This window comes from Crocodylus siamensis, chromosome 2 (genome assembly GCF_052110815.1).
Source record: "Crocodylus siamensis isolate JL-2025a chromosome 2, ASM5211081v1, whole genome shotgun sequence".
In the NCBI taxonomy this organism is placed as follows: Eukaryota; Metazoa; Chordata; order Crocodylia; family Crocodylidae; genus Crocodylus; species Crocodylus siamensis.
This window is the reverse complement of record NC_143396.1, coordinates 47,757,668-47,779,204: the sequence shown is the minus strand read 5'-3', so window position 1 is coordinate 47,779,204 and position 21,537 is coordinate 47,757,668. Positions and strand designations below refer to the sequence as shown.

At 39.3% G+C, this 21,537-nt stretch overlaps 1 protein-coding gene across 1 annotated transcript in view; it reads left to right on the top strand.

Annotated features, from left to right (window-relative positions):
* RFC1 (replication factor C subunit 1) overlaps window positions 1-21,537 on the top strand; it is a 75,556-nt gene that overhangs the window by 33,118 nt on the left and 20,901 nt on the right. The window contains exons 5-11 of the mRNA XM_090035769.1: window positions 8,749-8,978; window positions 10,931-11,005; window positions 16,277-16,354; window positions 18,240-18,327; window positions 18,423-18,709; window positions 19,794-19,901; window positions 20,515-20,694. Coding sequence (XP_089891895.1) covers window positions 8,749-8,978; window positions 10,931-11,005; window positions 16,277-16,354; window positions 18,240-18,327; window positions 18,423-18,709; window positions 19,794-19,901; window positions 20,515-20,694 — 1,046 coding nt within the window. The remainder of the gene's footprint in view (window positions 1-8,748; window positions 8,979-10,930; window positions 11,006-16,276; window positions 16,355-18,239; window positions 18,328-18,422; window positions 18,710-19,793; window positions 19,902-20,514; window positions 20,695-21,537) is intronic.

The window sequence follows — 21,537 nt, the reverse complement described above, 5'->3', positions numbered from 1 at the left end:
GATTCCTTCTTTTGGAGCTCAGTTTTTAATTTGTTTTTAACAGCGTGGTATAAGCTTTTATTTTTGCATTAGGCTGCTCTCAGAAATAGGGGGTTATAATTAAACTGCAGCAAAATTCTGCTACTTTGATTAAATGAGAAATTAAATCCCAGCTTCACTGTATTTCATTTTGAGATAATTATGTTTGGTAAAATGTAGTTTAAAACCAAGGCTAGACCAGCTCCACGTTTACTTAACATTAGTTCCTGTTGAATTCAGTACTGTTTCAGGATCAGAGCCACTGTGTCCTCAGTGGATCAGTTTGACATTCATCAGGAAAGAGGCCTTTGAAAACCCCGCACAATATTGTGCTTGAAGTTTAGTGTTTCAAAAAGATTTCAGTTTGTACTTTTGAGCCGGTTGCTAACTCCTACATACAGTAGAAATGAAACTGCTGCTGCCTACTGTATTGGGAGCTCGTTGCCACCGTCTTAAAACATTTCCACCTTGATTTTTTTTTTTTAACCGTTTTTTAATGTTTCACTTAAAACAAAAAAAAATATGTTGTTTTAAAATATGTGGGTAGGTTATCTTATAAGGCACATTGTCCAGTGAAGACTTGAGACTTTTATAAGTTCTGGTTCTTTACTCTTTTCTTGCTATATGATTATTTGATTTTAAGTTTTAAATATTAAATTTTATATTGGGCTAAAATGGTACCACATCCATTTTTTACGTGTAAGATACTGATGATAGCTGTAAGAGTAAGTGTACTGGTGATTTTTAAAGGATTTATGTATGGTTTACATGTATCTAAAAGCTTCCATTTATTGAACAATATGAATGCCTAATTTGAAGGAAATGATTTTTTTGGCACCAGAGAACAGATATTCTAAAGACCCTGGCTGTCAACCCTGGCCTAGTTTGATAAATTTAAGAAACCATCTGAGGTAAAAATTGAAACGTGGATGGCTTCATAATTTATTTTGGTGTGCATTGAATAACATGTGTATTACAGGCCATGTGACTTTAGGCATGATTTTGAGAAAGCAAACCTCACATTATTCTCCTCATTGGCCTTGCTTCCTGCTGCCATTTTGAAGCAAGGGATGCTGAATACATGAAACGCTGCAGGTGCTTGAATTAGAGCAGATCCTAGAGCCTCTCTAATTCAAGTGCTACCCTCTCACCTCCAGAGCACATGTAAAGATGCCCTTAGATTGGGTTCTGCAATTTTTAAATTGGTCTGTGTGCACCAAACTTCTGTTGTGTTACATCTATAGACCAGTTTCCTCTTCTTAGAATGTCCAGGGTTGAACCCTTTCCTCTTAAAGTAATGGATTTGATAGAAAAAGAGAATCTTCTTGAAGTGACCTTTGATCACATCTATCTGACTTCTCCACTAAAGTGGTGACATGGATTACAATTTGAATGGCCTAGGCTTGTTGGTTTTATATTTTTATTATAGGATAGAGCCTTGACATGTCACCAGAGACAGGAGGGCTAACAGTCTTAGTTTAAAGTGCTTGTTTGTATCCACCTAAACTAAAATTGCATGTTGAGAAACTGAACACTAAGCAAAACTTTAGAGGACTGTAAAGACCAGTTTCTGAAGCTTGGTCACTAGGGGATTTGCCTCAGTTTTAATACACAGACATTACATTTCCTTAGTCAAATGTGATATGTTTTTAAACTACTTTTTTTTCCATATTATTTAAGGCTAATCATTTTCTTAAACAAAATAAACCATAACAAAAGTTTTGGAGGTTCTGCTTTCTTGTCTTTGAGTTTATTTTGTTTAAAAAGTCAAAGATTTTGAAATTGGTTTTAAGAACAAAATAAAAAAATGAAAAGAAAGTGCAGAAGACCCAGGAAGTGATTTTTATTAATAAAGTATTTGGTGATGTATTGACTCTTGGTTATTGTGATTCTAAAATAATCATAGTATATTAAAATAACTTCTTGGTATACCAGAAAAAATGCCAACACAGCGAACAAAAAGACCCAAAGGAAAAACTGCAGTGAACCTTTATAGAACCTTACCCTAGATTGTAAAGTCTTTAGGACAGGTTGGTACTGTTACATGCATAGTGCTTGGCATAGTAATGCCTTGGTGTTACTTTAATGCAAATAAATAGTAATATATTGCTACTTAACAAGACAGTGATAACATTTAGTTTTGAGTTTAAAAAATGCGTTCAATAAACACCATCATATAAAAATTATATCCTCTCACAATGATTTTTAATAGCAAAAAGGTATATATTAGCTTAGTTTGGACCATGTTACAGTTTTTTAAGCAGGAGTGTATTTGCCTAATTTAGCGTAAGTCTCTCATTAAATAAACAGTTAAGTTTAATATTAGTATATGGCAGCATGTAGATACCCTTTCTTGGGCTAACCACTGGATAACCATTATATTAAGGATTAGTCTGTGCCCAGAAGTGTTTGCAATCTGAGTAGAAATGAAAAAGAGATGGAGAATGCTAATGCACTGAAGTGACTAGGAGCTGAGAGTATGGGGAAATTAAATGGCTCATTCAGTGTCACACAGTTTCATAGACCACAGCAGGATTTGAGATGGATTGTAAAGTCTTTGTATCAAGAGGCATTTTCTGTTCTTTTTTCTTCAGTGCCTGTAGGTCCCTGGCTCTTGAAGGTGGTTTGTAGGCTGTTCTTCTCACTAACAAGCTTGGGTTCCTGATTATCAGTCCAGTCTAGCACATTATTCACGATTGTCTTTCGTTTCTGACATTTCTGCAAGTGGAAGAGGAAACTTTTATAGAAATGATTAGTTCTGAAATATGGTCTACTTTTAACTGTTTAAAATTCTCAATTTTCTTCTCAAAATGCTAGGTTTTTGGTTGTAGCTGTGTTGGTCTAAGGACACAGGCAAGCAAGGTTCTTTGGGTAGATGGGATATCTTTTATTAGACCAGCTGAGTAGTTGGAAAAAAGCTCTTTGCAAGCTTTCAGGCACAATCACCTTTCTTTAGGTCTGAATAGGATTTGTAGGCATTGGAAAAGGTGTCTCTCTCAGTAGCTTCACTTATTCTGTTTACCAGAAAAAAATGTTTTTTGTTTTCTTAGTGATGGTTGAATTACTGAGGGTAGGCAAATATTAACCTTAAACAAATCACCTTAAACAAACAAACAAACCTGCACTATTTTAAAAACAAAAATGATGTTTTTATTTCTTTATCATATGTGAGAAGAGAGTAAATGGAGAATGTATTTACTTTTTAGAGACTGGCTATTGGAAAACTAGAAAAATTAAGGTCATAAGAGATGAGTGATAGCTGAATGATTAACAGGAAGGGATTGCTGTGTGTGGTTTTCTTTTGTTTGTTTCCTTCTGTAATCAGTTTCATCACATTAGATTATGCATACTTGGGGAAGGGACATCTTTGACAGCCTTCTGAACCTTCCATTAAGTTATGGCATCTTCACTTTTATATCTCTGATATTCCTCAATTAGTCCTAACAGCAAGGTAGAGCATCCTTGGTAACTACAATGTGAAACATCACATAGAAGAAAACTGTATGCTGTACATCACAAAGACAGGAAAAACGGCACCATGGATTTTAATAAGGCAAACCTTATGGCTCCCATCTCATGCAAGAGCCTGAAAATAAAATCGAGTCTGAGCAGTTTAGCTTTGAGGAAGATCTGTTAAGCTTTCACTGAAGAGTCTCAGCACATCGGCAGATCTGGAAAGTATCCAAGTCTCAGTAAGAACACTTGGAACTTAGTGGGAGTTTAAGCCCCAAGTCCTTTGTGCATCTAGATCTTAGCGACTTCAAAAGAAGGTGGATGAATTACTGTATCTGAATCTTATCTAAGAGAGCATCAGGTTGCTGAAATTAATTTTTTTGGAAGCAGAATGGGTTAGAATCGGAAAGCTATCTGTTCTCTGGATAGTTACTTCAGTGTTTCTGTTCTGCTTTTTCTTCCTTTTCTGGTTTACATTTTCAGATGCATGTTCTGGTGTTGTGAACAGCTCTGTAAGCCTGCCTTGTTTGTTCTCAGTGTGAACGCAGTAAATCTTTCCAATTCAGTCTTTTCTAGGAAAGGCATAATTAGACCTTTACTTTAATTACCAGCAATATTTAAAGCGCTTGCATCATAAATATGACTCCAAGAAAAAAATCAACATCCTTTTTAATGAAGCTTAATTATATTTACCCTGTGCATCTCTTCAGCTGACAGAAAGCAATATCCTGTACTAATTTTTTGTTTAAATAGTTACAATATTGAATTTTTCTTTAATGTGCTGATTTTGTACATTCAATAGAGAAAAATAAGGGTTTTGTTCTAGAATAGTGTCAGCTTTATGGTTAAGAATAATGCAAGTAGACAGAGACTTGTACTTTTTCCCCAGAGACAAATGAGTACAATTATAACCTTATTAACTTAATTTTAGTAAGATGCTCATTTTACCCCTGGAAATGCATTTTCTTGTTTAACTGAAAAATTGTAAGGAGTGAAAATAATTCTGAAATTAGGTTTGCCAAACAAGCACTTTCCTATTAAGATATCAAACCAGGGAAAATTAGGAGTCTGACTCATCCAGCATCAGACTGTCCCGGATGTGCTATGCTCTGTTAATTTGAACTTAATGGCAATAGGAGGTGTACCAATGCCAAAGGAAATGTATTGGTGTATTGAGACCAGCTTAATTGGTATCCCAGAGGTAGGGGTTCCCACTTTCCTGTCACAGACCGCTGTTTGATTTTCTGTGTCTAATCTATTGTATGCTGAATTGGATAGAAAATCTATCTCCCTGGTGGAAGAATCTTGTATTTAGATATTCTGCAGGGACTTTGATGTAATTGATAAACTAGTTTTTCCTCACAAGAACAGGTTATAGGTTGTTTGCCTGAACAAGTAGCTTGGCTATCCCATTGAATTGTTTGTGTGTACTGAATTGTAAGCATTCAAGTGCAGATTCTTTTCGTTATTGCACTCAACACTTACTGTTGCATTTTATCAAGGAAGGGGGAGGAAATAGAAAAAGAAGGGAGAGAAATAAGTGGATATAGAAAATACAACCCATGCAGGAAGTGATGTTGCTATATCATGAGCATGTCCACATTTTTATTGATAATTGTATGGATAATGAACATTTGGGAGATGCTGATAAGGAGAAAGATCATACATAATCACAGTGTAAAAACAAATAATAGGAGTCGAAAATTGGAAAATGGAAACATTTTTGTGCTAAACTTTTTGTGATCATGGCCAAGCAGAAAAATTTCCTGTTGTTGAATAGTATTCTAAGGGAAGCTGTAGAGACATCATCCTTGAAACATAAAAAATAGGCTTTGTTTTGGAGCACACAGATAAGACTGCCAGTCCTGCTCATGTCAGTTCCCTGTGCTTTCTCCTTTTACTTCTTCATGCACATAAAACTTAGGCTTAGCTGTTCTTTTTGTGTCCTGCTTTAACTCTTGCCTCTTTAGCTTTTTTTTGCCTTTTTTCTCTGGATATACTTAGGAAATATATAGTATGACTATTAATTCAAATCCCTTCTTCTGTGAAGTCTAACAGTTGTGATCTACCATACAAAACAGATGTGTTGTTGTCAGCAGAACCAATTTTTTGAACTCACATCTTTGTCTTGCTGTCTTGTTTATTTTGCCTGTGTACTAGGCCTGTGCAAAGCGGTTAGTATTTGCGTTGGATTCGGATTCTCTGAATCAAACAGGCCCCATCCCGTGCTTGCTCTCCCAGCCCTGTCAATGGCTGCCCCAACCAGCCCCAGCATTCTGGCTCTTTAAAAAGCCCTGCACTCACTGGCTTCTGCCAGGTGGGGGGACCATCCCTATTTCCCCATCTGTGTGGGGGGACTCTGCCACGAGCCCCCAGAAGCCCTGATGACCCAGCAGCGGGTGAGTGCTGGGACTGGGCAGGGCACCCATTGATGGGGCTGGGAGAGCGGGTGGGGGTCAGGAGGTGCTCAGGAGGGCTGAGGGAGCAGGCAGGGGATGGGGCCTAGCAGGGGTCCCCATTATGGTTCCCTTCCTGCCCCCTACTTATCAGCACAGGGTCTGGGTTCAGCTCCTTGCGGCAGTGAGTGGGGACTGCCCAAATCTCGAAAGCTCTCCGAATCTTTTCCGAATTGATTCAGAGTTTCAAGTCAATTTTGATCTTTTTATTGGTCTCCTGATTCAATTAGGAAATTTGGCCACTGAATTGGGCCAAATCTCATCCAAATTGAATCAGCACCCACAGCTTCTCACTGCCCTACTGTGTACCCTGTGCACCCCTTCTGGCATCTCTAGTGCTCTCAAGGAGGAATTGTTCTTGAATATGCCCTGCTCAAGCTTAACAAACTCAGAAACAACAGAGTGAGCCCTCCCTGCTGATCTTTGTCTTGTATGTGTTTGAGACCTGGTAGGGATGCACATCTGAGGGGGCTGCACTACCATCTTTCCACGTTTGGGTGGGGCCTGCTTGACAAAATCCCTCTGTGGGAGCACGGGAGGCTCCCGCTCATTCAGTGTCTCCTGTAATGTTCAGTACCAAGCAGTCTTTTAACTGTGATTAATAAATAAGAGGACCAGCTCAAAACTTGCTGAAGATGCCTGGAGTCTTTCAGCTGAATTCAGTAAGCTTTGGATCAGATCCAAGATGAACAAAATCAAAATGTTAACTGTAGGGCATGTTCCTATACTAACTGGAGGGTTTGGTATCTGAGGACAGTTGTTCTTTTGTAGCTGTTTGGGAATATTTTTTCCCAGCACACTTGTGATTCAGTGTACTTGGTTTTTGTATGGATTCCCCAAAGATCTATTTGATGCCCTGCAAATAGGGTTCCCCTGAGGTCCCTGCCAGCCCTGTTTTTCTTTGGTGATAAATTTTTTACTATTGTGAAAACAGTTCCTAATGGTAGTTTTCTTTGAACCTATGGTGAATATGTTTTAACAATCAGGAAAAAGTTTTCAGCACCTTTGCAGAACAAATTCCTTAAGACCAGACCTTTAACTTTGTTCGTATTGAGCAGTCAGAGTTGTTCTTTAGTCATGTAGGCAGTTAACATAATGTCAGTTTCACTTAATTTCAATTAAGGCCTACTTTCTATGCTGAACTGTTGTCCGCTATTACTACATACTGATAAATGGCTACCTTTCCCTGTCAGAGGTGACTACACAATGCAGAAGAGGAAGTAATATAGTGAAAACTGGTTTCATTACACAGTAGGATAACTTGTCACTATGGTCTTATTAGTTGATACACTAATAATACCTGCTAGAGTTCCACTGATTTATTCACAAAATGCTTTTTACCTAATTCATCACCTGTTAAAGCATAATTAGACATTTCCAAATGTATATGCATACTAAATCACAAAAGAATTTGTTATTTAGAATTTGTTGGGTTAAAAGTTATCTTCCATAGAGCCTCTCGAGCCAACTCTTGCACAGCATTAGATATTATTCAGCATTTCTTGGCTGAACAAAACATGCAGTTAACTATTCTATTTTGCACAGTTATCTATCTCCTGTTTTACTCTCTCGTAATCATGTTGTCATTCTTATATTATGAACACTGAATTTTTGTAGTAAAATTATACTTTATCTTCATAATCATACATTTTTCATATAGCAAGCCAGTTTGAATTTGGCTATGGTACACACATATATGTATATATATTATAGCTAAATTCCGAATAATGTTGCTTCAGATTTATTATGTGTGAGCAGCAATTATCAATAGTTTTCCATTTCAGCTTTGTGAAATGTGTTTTGCATGTCATACCAAGACACAATAAAGAAGGATTTTGACCTTTATAATGAGGGAAATATATTTCCCTCAAAGGTCAGAAATCCTTCTTTCACAAAGTTGAAATGACCAACCATTGATAATTGTTGCTTAGAGATATTTACTACCACTACTCTTGGATTGATACAGTAACTAGATTTTACTGTAGTTTGTAAAGTGTTTCGAACCTTGCCAGTGAATGCCTCTGCTAGAGATGAGAGCATAAAAAAAAAACCAAACAAAAAACCTCCACATCTTCAAGTAGCTGCCCTGCAGACCTCTTGTAAATAAAAATGGACAGGTGAACCTGCTGCCCAACAGTGCATTTCTTGTTCTCTTGTCAGTTGTTCTCTTAAATACTTATATTGTTATCAGTTGCTGGGAAGCAAAGGCTTAGATATTACATTGACAATGGCCATGCAAATATTAAAATAAAACTTTAGATTTATATAATGTTGTGCTTTGGATACATTATTTTGACCAAAATGATTATGACAAAAGAGACCGTTATTTTAATTTCATGTTGTTTTAAGATGTGGTGCAGATGTTTTGAGAGAGAGGGTTGGGAGTCAGAAGATTTGAATTCTTCTGTTGAGTCACCTGATCTTTTTGTGCTTCTGTAAAATGAGAATGTATAATTTTTGTAAAACTCTAGCATGAAAGGTGCTGTATTAGTACAGTAATAATTTTATATGCAGTTGTAAATACCTGATATAATTAAATGGAAATATTATCCTGGGTTTTTTTAATACCATTCCAGAACTTTGTATATGTAAAACTGATAGGAACCATGAATGTTTGTAGTCCACATTGTTCCTAAATTATCTGATTAGAGTGTTGCTTTGAGTTTTTTCTTTAAACAAATGCTGAACATCTTTGCAGTGTTTGCAAAGATGCACCTTCAGGTGCAAAAAGAACTTGTCCTAGAGAATTATCTTTTTGCTTATGTTATAAGAATTTCTTGAGGGTCATGGTAGCAAAGAGTAATTTAAATATTTTCTTAAGATGAAGAAGATGACTTTGTTAAGAAAACTTGCTTGAAACTCAAGGAAAATGGGGTGTCAGCACGCAGCTGCCAAGAAACAGCAGGAGTGAGAAAGGAAGATGCAAAACCACAAGCTAAAAGTAAACCTTTATCTCCAGTAAAACGGACACCAACTTCAGCACTTGATTATTTTGGAACTGGTAGTGTCCAAAGATCAGAGAAGATACTGGTATCAAGCAAAAGAAAAGAGGTGGGTATTCATGGTATTAGCTTGTCATGTGTTTGATGGCAGAATAAAATGGCTAGTTTAATAGTAATGAGGAATAGCCATATGACCATTTCTGTGTTTCTTGACATGATTTTTTTTAAAGGCAAAGGAAATGTGAATGTAACTTTGACTATGGCATCTCGATGTACAAGAAACACCCAAATATGTTTGATTTTTTTCCTCTTTGAAAAGATCAGAAGAAATGTAAGCAATTTTTTGTTCTTCCCCTTGTATCCTTATATGGATCTACATAACACAAGGGTTTGAACATGATTTAAACATGAAGTGGATAGTTGCACAAACCTGTTAAACCAATTTAAATCTGCCTGGAATGGTTCAAAAGTGTACCTGTAAAATCAAGTACTGTTTTGAACTAGCTCACTTGAATTAGTTCAGTGTTACATGTGGATGCCAAGTGTCCTGTGGCATGGGGCTGGTCAGTCCTCTAGGCATCCCATACTACACTGCTTCCCCCTGCCACCCTCATCACACTTCTACTGGCTGCTCTGGTTTGTAGCCAGAACTCTACTGCCTCCCCTAACCCCCCCCCCTTTTTTTTTCTTGGTACTTCTTATCTCAGAGGTGCTTTGCACTGCTTTGATAAAAGCTATCTTATCTAATAACCAGCTGCATCTCCACTCCCTACTCAACTGCAGCCTCTCATGCCCTGTCAGTCTCTAGACAAGAGTAGGAGGAAGCACCTCCTCCCACCACCACCCTTTCAAATCAGACAACCACACTTCAGGTTTTGGTTATTTGCAGGCCAGTGAAACGTATTGAATTCATGCTTAGATAAGCAGAAAAGTTACAAGGCCCCAGCCGCAGAGCAGTCACCTCTGGGACTTTCAAAGCATGGGTGCAAGCATTCTGCCCTCCCCACTGTTCCATGTGATGCATGCTGGGCTAGTGGATCGCTCCCATGCTCCGGTATGGGAGCCACAGGACATTGCACAATTGTAAACCAGTTCTGAATCAGTGACATTGTAGAACAGTTCAGTTGTTTTGTCTGTTTGTACCCAGAGAGAGAGATCCTAATATGTAGCTGTTTTGAAATCAGGACAGGGATCATGGGTAGATATGAAAACAGTTCCTGTCAAGAGATTTGAGAGGTAGGGATGGGTTAAAATTTTAGTTTTTAAAATTTGACTTTTTAATGACAATATGTTCTTTCCAAGTCTAAGCTGCTTTCTGTAAGCAACTATGTATAATCTTAATTTTAAATATATAGCGGAAAGCCCAATAAGGAATTTGTTGTAATTTAATATTAATCAAAGCTCTATTATCCTGTCAATACAATATCATCAGATGTCTGATTTAAAAAGTCATGAGCATAGTAGTAACTTTTCAGCTTCAATTTCAAAAGCATAATTTAATGTTAAATCCAAAATTTGTAGTGACGCCAGTTGAGTATGGGGTTATTTATCAACAGAATATGTACAGGTTGCTTAGGCAAACAGCAGTGCACATTTCCTTCTATTATTCTGTCCTTATGTGAAAGGCAGAGGAAATGCTTTAAGGGTGAAAGAAAGTACCTCATACTCCATGTGAAACAATCATTGGCTACTTTTCTGAGCTGGTCTGCTGCCATGGTCAGTATGGGGACTCTTTCAACTGAGTGAAACCACTTACTTCACACACTATTTGGAATTAATTGCAAATGGTAATATGGTTTCTCTTCAGAGTGGATAAATCTTTCAGCCACTCATAAACAGTACTGAGTTCAGACTAGAGAGCTAGAAACAAAACATTCTATATCCTATTCCCTGTTGGGATACAACCATCACCCTATTGATAAATGTACCAAATATAAGTGGGCAGAACATAGTCTGGCATATAGAACAGTATCCCTACGTGCCTATGTAGTCAATGACAGGAAATTGAACCATTGATTGTTTTTTTTTTTTTTCTTCTCTCCCCCTTTCTTTAAAATGTAGCCTTCTCAAGGCAGAGATTCCACATTGGAAGATGAGGCCATTGCTAAGATACTGCAGCTTGAGGAGGATGCAGAGGTAAGCTTAAAAAAACACATTGCCCTGCCTCTCTGCCCCCAGATGTGAGGAATCCTCCAACAGCCCTTTTTTTGACAGCACAGTTGCTAGACTATGTTTTGAGCCAAAAAAGCAGTTTCATGAATGTGCTGCTCTCGTGGTTTGGGAAAGGAATACAGACTTGCCATGTCTGCCTAAAAATAATTTTTAAGCGAAGTATTCTTCTATAGATGTTAATTTGGTTTTGTAACTAATCTTTGCCTGGATCAACCTTTGCCATAATCCTGTTGTTCTTCCCCTGAGTCTCCTGCGCCTTTACTAGACTTGGTCCTGGCCAAAGGAGATGGCCTGATGACTGACTTAAAAATAGAGGGTAGCCTGGGTGACACTGACTATGAAACCATCATGTTCACTGTCTGTTGCAAGGCAGACAAATCTGATAGGAGGGTTGAAGTCTTGGACTTCAAAAATGCAAATTTCAGCAAGCTCAGGTCACTAGTAGGGCAAGTGCTGCAGAACCAGGGACTGGAGGCAAAAGATGTGCATGAAGAGTGGTCTCTCCTTAAGGACACAATCCTTGAAGCACAAAGGAAGTTCATTCCCACACGGAGAAAGGACAGCAGAAGGGCTGGGAAGCCCTCCTGGTTAAACTGGAAAATCACGGTCTTCCTTAGAAGAAAGAGGGGTACAAATAATGGAAGCTGGGGACGGGTCCCAAGGAGGACTATACAACAACTTGTAGGGAACAAATTAGAAAGGGTGAGGTGACCAAACTTAGATTAGCAATGGGAATCAAGGACAACAAAAAGTCCTTCTATGGAACAAGAGGAAACCAAATGGAAGTGTGGGGCTGGTGCTCAACAACTCAGGGTGGCTGGTTACTGACACTCAGGAGAAAACTGAACTCCCGAATGACTGCTTTGCATTGGTGTTTCTTTGGGAAAATCATGCCGGGTAGGGTACAGAATGAGCAGGGCAGAAATGACTGCCTCCCTACTGTTGCTGTAGAACTGGTGTATGATCAGTCAAAGAAATTAAACATCTATAAGTCAGCAGGACTGGATGAACTCCATCTGAGGGTGCTGAAGGAGCTGGCCATCACCATTGCGGAGCCCCTGGTGAAACTGTTCCAAAACTTGTGGTGCTCCAGAGAGGTCCCTGAGGACTGGAAGAAGGCCAATGTTGTGCCCATCTTCAAGAAGGGGAGGAGGGAGGACCCAGGTAACTATAGGCCGAATAATCTAACTTCTGTCCCAGGGAAAATTCTGGAAAAATTCATTAAGGAGTCTATGTGCAATAGGCTTGCAAACGATAGGATTCTGAGTGACAGCGAGCATGGCTTTGTCACAGGCAGGTCTTGTCTAACCAACCTCATCACCTTTTACAATCAGGCGACTTGCCACCTGGATAAGGGAGAAATGGTGGATATTGTATACCTTTACTTCTACAGAGCCTTTGATCTGGTCTCCCACAATGTTCTCATGAGAAAATTGAAAGGTAGCGGGCTTAACTGCGAAAGAGTTAGGTGGGTACGAAGCTGACTGTGGGGTAGGACCCAGAGAGTCCTAATGAATGGATCTGTGTCTTCTGGACGAGAAGTGGGCACCAGTGGCCTGCAGGGGGCAGTGCATGGTCCTATACTTTTCAACATCTTCATCAATGATTTGGATGAGGGGGTGAAGAGCTCATTGGCCATGTATGCAGATGACACTAAGTTACGGGGAAGTGTGGTCACACTTGAAGATAGGTTACAGATACAGGCGGATCTAGATAGGCTTGAAAGTTGGATGAGTCAGAGAACCAAATGAAGTTCAACATTGAGAAATGTAAAGTGCTCCACCTGGGGATGAACAGTCCCCTGCACACCTGCAGGCTTGGCAACATCAACTTGACCAGCACTATGAACGAAAGAGACCTGGGGGTAATAATAGACCACAGCATGAATATGAGGTGGCATTGTGATTTTGTTGCCAGCAGGGCAAAGAACACTCTGGCATACATCAATCGATGCATCTCCAGCAAAGCCAACGAGGTGATTCTTCTGCTCTACTCAGCACTGGTTAGACCCCAGCTAGAGTACTGCATCTAGTTCTGGGCGCTGCACTTTAAGAAGGACGTGGTTCAACTTGAGAGAGTCCAGAGAAGGGCCACCCGTATGATTAGAGGCTTGCATGGCAAGCCATACAAGGAAAGGCTGAGGGACCTGGGACACTTCAGCCTGAAAAAGAGAAGGCTGAGAGGGGACTTGGTAGCAGTTTATCACTACTTCAGCAGAGTACATCAGGGGCTTGGTGAACAACTGGTCACCAGGGCACCCTTGGAGAGAATGAGGAGTAATGGCCACAAACTCCTGGAAGAGCATTTCAGGCTCAACATTAGGAAAGACTTCTCACAGTTAGGGTGACCAGACTGTGGAATGAGCTCTCTCTGGAGGTGGTGCAATCACCTACCCTGGAAATCTTCAAGAGGAGACTAGACAGTCACCTTGCTGGGGGCACCTGACCCCACCTGTCTTTCCTGCCTGGTGCAGGGCGCTGGATCTGATGATCTTCCAAGGTCCCTTACAGTCTATGACACTATGAATCTATGTGTCTGCTCGCCTCCCCCTTTTTAACCAGCTTCCTATTCCAGTTCTGGAACACATACTTTAACTTAAGAAAACACTGCCTTCCCTAACTGCTTCCTGTGTTGCTCTGTTGATTTCCTTGCACTTGTTGACACATGGATCAGCCTTGCACATGGAAACTGAAATTTCTTCTATTGCTTGTCATTGTTCATATGAAGAAAATACACATCTGTCAAACGTGCATGTTTCCTCTGTCGTAAGCAAGGTCAAACTTATTTTTATACGTAATACAAATAATTTGTGATGCTTAAGCATCCTATGAAATATATATTTATTTAATCTATGTGCATTTAGGGTCAGAGGAAATGGGGTGGAAGAAACCTCATGAGGCCATCTAGTCCACCCATGCTGCCCCCAGTGTCTGTCTTGAACTCCCCAGAAATGAATACCTTCTGTTAATTCAGACCTTTTAATATGAAATGAATTTCTGGTTTAAGAAAAATAGTATATGATGAGAACACAATTTGTGTTAGTATGGTTTACTGTACATAACATCAGAAAAGTTCCTTTTTGTCCTTATTTCTTTAAGTGCGTGAATTACAATTATAGTCTGTTTCTTCATTCTTTCTACCACAAAGATAAATATTATATATTGGCTTCACTCTCCTACTGGCATTGTGGGTACATAGATGATAATGCCTGTGGCATACTTGCGTTTATGAGGACATCTGTTTGAATCATGAAACATGGCATATTTGATCTTAGATTAGGACAGTTTACTTGCTGTTGTAAAAGGATTTGCTTTTGTAATGCGGAATACAGCTATTATCAATAAATGCCTTAGAAAGAACAAAATTTTATCCGCAGGGGCAATATTAGGTAATGTGATGACCAGAATGCCTGTCAGTGTTGTAGATGATGCGTTTATTTTGTTAGGGCCAAATAAAAGGAAACCCATTGAGGCTTTGTTTTCATTTAACACAATTAGATAAGTAAGCGAAAATAGAATCTGAGGAAATGTGTGCACCTACACATTTGTTGGAGGAAATCCAGTTTGTTTGAATTAGTATTTTCAAGTCCAGCTGACAAATGTATATCTGCCATAAAGTAAAAAAAATGCATGAAATCAAAACTGGTCAAGGGCTAAATAATGCATGATGTTAAAAATTTGACAACTTTGTATAAATAAACTGGTGTTAAGGTAAATGCCTCTGTGGCTGGCACATGCTAAAGCACAAACAGGCTTTGTTTTTTACTTACCCCTCAGGGCTGATCCAATCTCTGAAACCTTCAGATTGGTTCCCAGTAACAGGTTAGGATATAGCACAGCAATTCTTAACCTGGGGTATTGCATTCAGACCCTATAGGAAGTGGTCTGAGTCCTTCATATGCTGGGCACTTTATGCCTGCCATAGCCTTCCAGCTCCATTCTTTGTAGCCCTTACCACCAGCTCTAGGAGCATGGGAGGAGTGGGGGAGAACTGAGCCGAAAAGCATAGCCTCAACTCCTCAGCAGCCCTGTGCTTTTACTGTCCCTGTGCTCCAAGTGGCAGGTTCCAGTTGGGCAGATGCAGAGCTGCATTTTTTCAGCCTGGTTCATTGCTTTGCTCCTTCCATGTTCCCAGCACTGTTGTGAGTGGCTGTGGGGAATGGTGGCTCTAGTCACCAGCCTTCAAGTTCCTAGAAGAGCAGCTGCAGTAGCAGAGGCCTTGCTCACCCCCTTAGGTACAGACCGTGGGCAGAGGTGGGGCAGGCAATGGAATAAGTGGTCACAGCAGGGTCCTGTCCTTGCTACTTTCAGCTGATGCCAGCTTCTGCACCAGTGGCCACTGTCACCCCCTTCTGCCTTCTGCAGGGACAGCTGCCTCTTGGGGTCTGCTGAACCAACCCCAACCTCCCCAGTCTGCCCCTTCTAGCAGCCCCTTCCAACACCAACCACTATGCACTACCCGCCCATGCTGCTGGGGTGGCCTGCCTGCCCTGCTACCTGTGAGAGCCTTTTAAAGGTACCGCAGAATCTGAGAAGATAAGCAAGCACCATAAGTAATAAATTAGGACAGCTACTCCTCGCTTAATGTCGCAGTTAAATTCTTGAAAAATGTGACTTGAAGCAAAACAATGTTAAGTGAATCCAGTTATGTCACAGTAGTTACCTACTAGCCAGGCGGTGGCCAAACAATGTTATAACTGAACATTGCGCGACTTTAAATGAATATGTTCTCTAATAGATCAGCGACGTAATAATGAAACATTGTTAACCAGGACAACGTTAAGTGAGGAGTACCTGTATTTAAAAGGCGTGCCGCTAAATCCCAAAAAGTTATGAAAGGGTCCTTGAATCTAAAAATGTTGAGACCTGCTGGTGTAGTGATATTCTTACTTCCTTTCAGACCTTGTTAATAAGTGGTTCTATAATGAAATAATGTGAAGGGCAAGATAAGGAACCACAAAGATTCCTATCTATATGGCTTGTTTCTTCTTACTGCAACCAGCAGCTATACAAAATTCATTTTACTCAGTTGAATGCTATTTACTTTTTGGGGAGGGAGAGTCTCATTTAGAGATATTTAAGCAAAAGGATTCACTCTTTGAGCTGCTTGTTGTCTTTCCAAGTTATATGTACTTTTTTGTCTTGAACCAACAGACTGTCTAAAATAGTATTATTGCCTATTGTTTATTTTGTTCAGCTGATCTGAACCCAGGTACTGTTCTTTTCCTTTTTGCAGCTGGAGAGACAGCTGCATGAAGATGAAGAATTTGCTAGGACTTTGGCTATGCTGGATGAAACACCGAAGGAGAAAAAAGTAACTGCTTGTTTGTTCCCCCCCACCAAGTTCTTGTTAAAAACCCCAAACAAGCAAGCAAAATAAAAGAACCCAAACAAAACAAAACAAAGTGGTTTTAGGAATGTGGGTAGCATTACAGTTTTTTTTGTTCAGCTTCCTAATTGTGTTGACTTCAAGAACCTCTTGCCACTTCCTAGGCATTTTTATAAGATACAAAAAAGTTGTCTGATTTAAAGGATCATACTAGCTCTTTCCTGTCTTTCCCCTTCAGTAGACTCCTCACCTTAGCGTTAGCAGATGCATTGCTTTGACCTTTTCTGCCAGTTGCTTCCTTTGAAACTTACTGTGCTGAAATTTGTCTGCCAGCAGGTGCATCAGAACAGTTTGTCTCCTTATTAGCCCTCTACCAAGTCATTTTGTTGTAATTGTAGGTTTGTACATGTTTATTTTAATATACTAACAACAGGACTTACTCCAAGACTAAACAGTACAGTAGGTTATAGTTGTATGATCCTATTTGCATTGTCTGACAAAAGCTGTGACTCTAATAAATGGTAAGCTTCTGGAGGAGGGGATTGGACAACTACTGGGTCATTATGGTCTTCTCTTCAAATTTAGAAATCCATCCATTTGAACCCGTCATTTAATTGCCTGTTTCATATTTGATTGAATGAAGATTTGTTGTAGTGGATGTGTCCCTGTAGACTTCCTTTATTAAGAGGATGTTGAAGACTTTAAGAATCTAGTTTCCATACTGATTTCGTGGTTTTATGTTTGAAATTCATATCGAACCTGGCTCTAAGCTGTATTTCAAATGTAAGGTCATACCCAAGTTCATGGAGAGCTCTGTAGGAAATTTGAGTACCAGAAGCAAGCTAAGTATGGTGGAAAGGGTATCTTTAAAGAGAGTACGTTTAGAGGTAGCTTGAGTACCTCTATGCTATGTTGCATTTTGCCATGCCCATAATTTATGTAATAAAGACTTAAAATGGTCCATATGTGGAAGAAGTTTTGAAATGAATTACAGTGTTGTTTTGCTACATTTTTTTACCTATGAAGCATGTAGCAAAATTTCTTATAGAAATGGAATTTTATAAGGAAGGTATAAGATGAACTTGGTGTTCTTTACTAGTGTCCGTCACTTAGATTGCTCTTTTAAATTAATTTTGGGTTAGCAGATTGACTTGTACTTAGTCAAATAGGAAGTTGATCCAGTGTGAGAGTTCATATCACAGATACCAGCAGTAGGTACTAATGAGTAACCTCTTTCAGATGATCAATAAAAAAAAAAATGAAATCCCAAAAGTCTAGTTCTCCTGAGCTGTCCAGATGACCTAAGGAAGCCATTTATGATAAGCTACAGGTATACATCTCCCATTGACTTTGGGAGGAGTTTTGTGCATGTGTGACCACAGAAAGTACGGACTGAAAAATGCTTGTTTGCTCAGGTATTAATGGCATACACTTGGGTAAGGGCCCTGTCCTACACAGTTGTGGGAGCTGACTTTTTAAGCAATTTCTTTTAACCTATTGATTCCTCAGAAGTTGAGGGAAATGCTTGAAATCTGCAGAAGTCTGTTTAGTTAGTGAATAGAGCAGTGATACCCAACCAGGGTTCCTGGAGATCTGTTGAAGAGTCCATGGATTGCCTGTTAGGTGGTCAAACATGATTCATAAGATAAATCCAGGGATTTCAAGTAGGAATTCACACTGTTAAAAACATTGCTCTGTTATGGACTTTCTGTGCTCCTTGCAACAGAAGATTTGCTCTATTGTTTTTCTGTAGTCAAAAAGCTAGTGAAAACAAAGAGCTGGAATTTTCTGAGGGTGTCTTGAGTGTAACAAGGTTGAGAACCTCTGTATGCACATTTCTTACTCTGGCATTTTCTTCATATTCATGTAGGCTCGTAACAATCCAGAAGAAAAGCCAACAACTTTGGTTACCAAGATGAGTCCAAACACAGCAGACAAACATAAGCAGTCTCAGAAAGGTAGTTTTTGCATACAGCCAGATCTTAGAATTCATACGTTTAAAACATGAAAATTCTTATGTTTAATATATATATTTTTCCCTACCAACTTCTAGTAAAAATAGCAAACTCAATAGATGATGGAGTGAATTACAGCAAGAAGGAACAAACTAAATCTGAAAGTATGAGAGAATCTTGTTCATGTCCAGAACCATCAGTTGATAAAACTATGAATAAGACCTTGCCTTTGAAACCTAGTTCCAAGCTGGTGGCTCTGAAGCAAAAAGAAGAAAACAAAAAAAAGGAAAGAGAGAGTCTGAGTGTAGCAAGAGAGCGAAAAACTTCAGAAAAGGAAGAAAAAGCAACACCAAAGAAAGAGAGAGTTTCTCCCCAAAAGCCTGAGGTAAGAAGCTGAAATGAGTGCACTAGGGGTTGGCAGAGACACAAGGACATTATTTTTTTAGTTTCCTACCTTCTTTGTCACCATTGTTGCTTATTAATATGCTCATATTAAGTTTTCTGGAGAATTTTTAATTTCAAGGAGTCAAATTTTTGGCGATGTTTTAGGTCTCCAATAAAAATGTCAGAAGTGTAAGAAAAAAATTCATCCAGTGATGCAGATCTTGGGATTCAGGCTGTGTCTACATGGTAAACTTGCTCAAGCATGCCTTGCTGGGTGAGTTGCTTCCTAAAATGGGATCAGTATAGCCATGTCCATGAACTAGACTAATTGTCACTACTGAATTGATAGGGCCATATATGCAGTTTATTTGGCTTATAGTTAATAAGCACTTCTTAAAGAGCATACACATATGGAAAATCACTTCAAGAACTTGTGTGAAAAACTCATTTATCTGAAGAGCTCCATAATGCAGAAATTCTAATATAAGTTAGAATAAAGTCAGAAGCTTGCACAAATCTTTAATAGTCATTAATATTCTGGAAAAAGTTTCCAAAAATTGCTCTTTTCACTCTCAGTTGCTGCACATTCTAGCAATTTCGGTAGAGAAGCCAAATACCAACTATCTCTGAAGTATTTCATGGGTCACCAAGGCAGAGAAAGAGACCAGATTTCATTTCATTTGTATAGTAGGATTTTGCAGATTAGCACTGTTTTTAAGTTGAGAGCTGAAGTGTCTCTCAGAGCCTTATGCATCAATTACCATGGGTTAACAAAAATTTAAGTTACAGTTTCTAGAATAACTCCGTGTGGACATTTTATTCCAAAAAAATGTCCACACATGCAATGCATTTCTGAGTAACACTATACAGAGATAAGCTCTTGTTTAAACAATGAATGAAGTATACATTTTCTTTTCGAATTTGTAGAAATTGCTTTTTACAAAGAAAATATGCTATGAAGTTGAATATTCGCTTTAAAACAAACCATTGTCCTTGCTACTCTTTTAAAGCACAAAAATATAATTGGAAACTTTAACAAAAGCAAAGCTTGAGTTTGACTATTTCATTGCCTGTTTATTTCAAAGTCTGTAAGTCCTGAAGACTCTGAAAAGAAACGAGTCAACTACCAGGCCTATCGAAGCTTCCTCAATCGAGAAGGTCCAAAAGCCTTGGGGTCCAAAGAGATACCACAAGTAAGTCATCATTTGGCTACAGAAGGACTACAGCAGTTTGTCTGATGTTGATATATATATCTAGGTATTTCAGTTATATATTTATAAATCCCAATTGAGAGAATAATTAAAGAAATATCTACAATGTACAAAGTGTACCTGGCTGTACTTGAGTTTTGCAACTTTTGCGTTATTGAAAATAAGCTCAGGAGAGTGTCTTGCAAGTCAAAGTTTTCCTGTGGAGTGGCGGATAATTGGAGTAGGCCTTTTTTTCTTCCTGATTGAAGTGACTGTTTTTTCTTATTAAAGCTATAAGGTATTTAAAAAATAAACAGCAAAAATGATAGATACTATATTGATAGTAGGAAACTTTTGCCTTTCTGCTAAAAGAAATTGACTGCTCTGGTATGTGGTTTTTGAAGAATAGGACATTACTAATGTAGGATCAGAATTTCTCCACGTGATGTTACAAGCACTTTTGTTGATTACTGTTCATGCAGTTGTTTTTGGCTGCTGCAAGCTGCTGACTACCTAAAATGGAGTGCAGATTTAAGTTGCATATAAGGTCTGAAAAAACAGTTTTTAGTGGGGAGATGATTATGAAGTTGATGCTATTTTCTGCAATATTTTGTAGGGAGGTGAGAACTGCTTAGAAGGCCTCACATTTGTAATTACTGGAGTCCTGGAGTCTATTGAACGAGATGAGGCCAAGTCTTTGATTGAACGGTATGGAGGAAAAGTAACTGGCAGTGTCAGCAAGAAGACCAATTATCTTGTTATGGGTCGTGACTGTGGTCAGTCTAAATGTGATAAGGTAAGTGCATCTGTGTGTGATCCAAGAGTAATATACGTGAACAAATTTTTGTAAGTGTACTGACCTCCAAAATCAGGCAGTTTCCCAAAAAACTTATTTCAAGGAAAAATGTAATACAGTGGAACTTAAGGCAGAATCTGTAAAATCTGAAAACCTATTCAAACCAGAAAATTTCTATAGTCCTGGCATGCCTTACAGGAAATTATGTATATTTAAGGCCTGTACGAGTATTCAAATGAACTGGGAGAAGTCTTGTGGTTTTGTTCCCCTGGTAGGAAAAACCTATTGGGAGAGCATGGTACAAATATTAGAGGGGGCTATACAGGGGCCCACAGCAGGAGCCTTGCATGTGTATCTCAGCCTGCTCTGCGGGCTTTGCTGGCTCCCAGAGAGTACTGAGAGTAGCCAAGTGCACGGGGCAGCCATGATTGGCTGGCCACCCCAAGGGACCTTGCCTCCCCGGGGAACGCCTGTTTGCAGTCCCCTCTCCATCCCTTCTTGCTATGAAGCTTTGTGAGAAGAGATACAGAACATGTCTCCTTTCTTGTTATTTGCAGGTGTTTTAATTTCTATTTGGGCAGTCTGGAATGGATCCTTGCCCTCCTTAGTTTTGGGGGAGGGGTCTCAGGCACGTAGGGTCTTGGGGGTTTAAGTCTGGGTCTTGTGCAGGGGACCCAGCTGCCTTGACACCAGGTCTCTCTTAGCCCAGGGGCAGTCATGGGGAAGAGATTGCTCCATGCATGGGTGGACAAATGGAGTCTAGCCTGAGTCACAGACCATCTCCTTGGAGCTGGGGGGATGACATTTCTAGTAGAAAGGTTAAGTGCATACATGCATATGTTC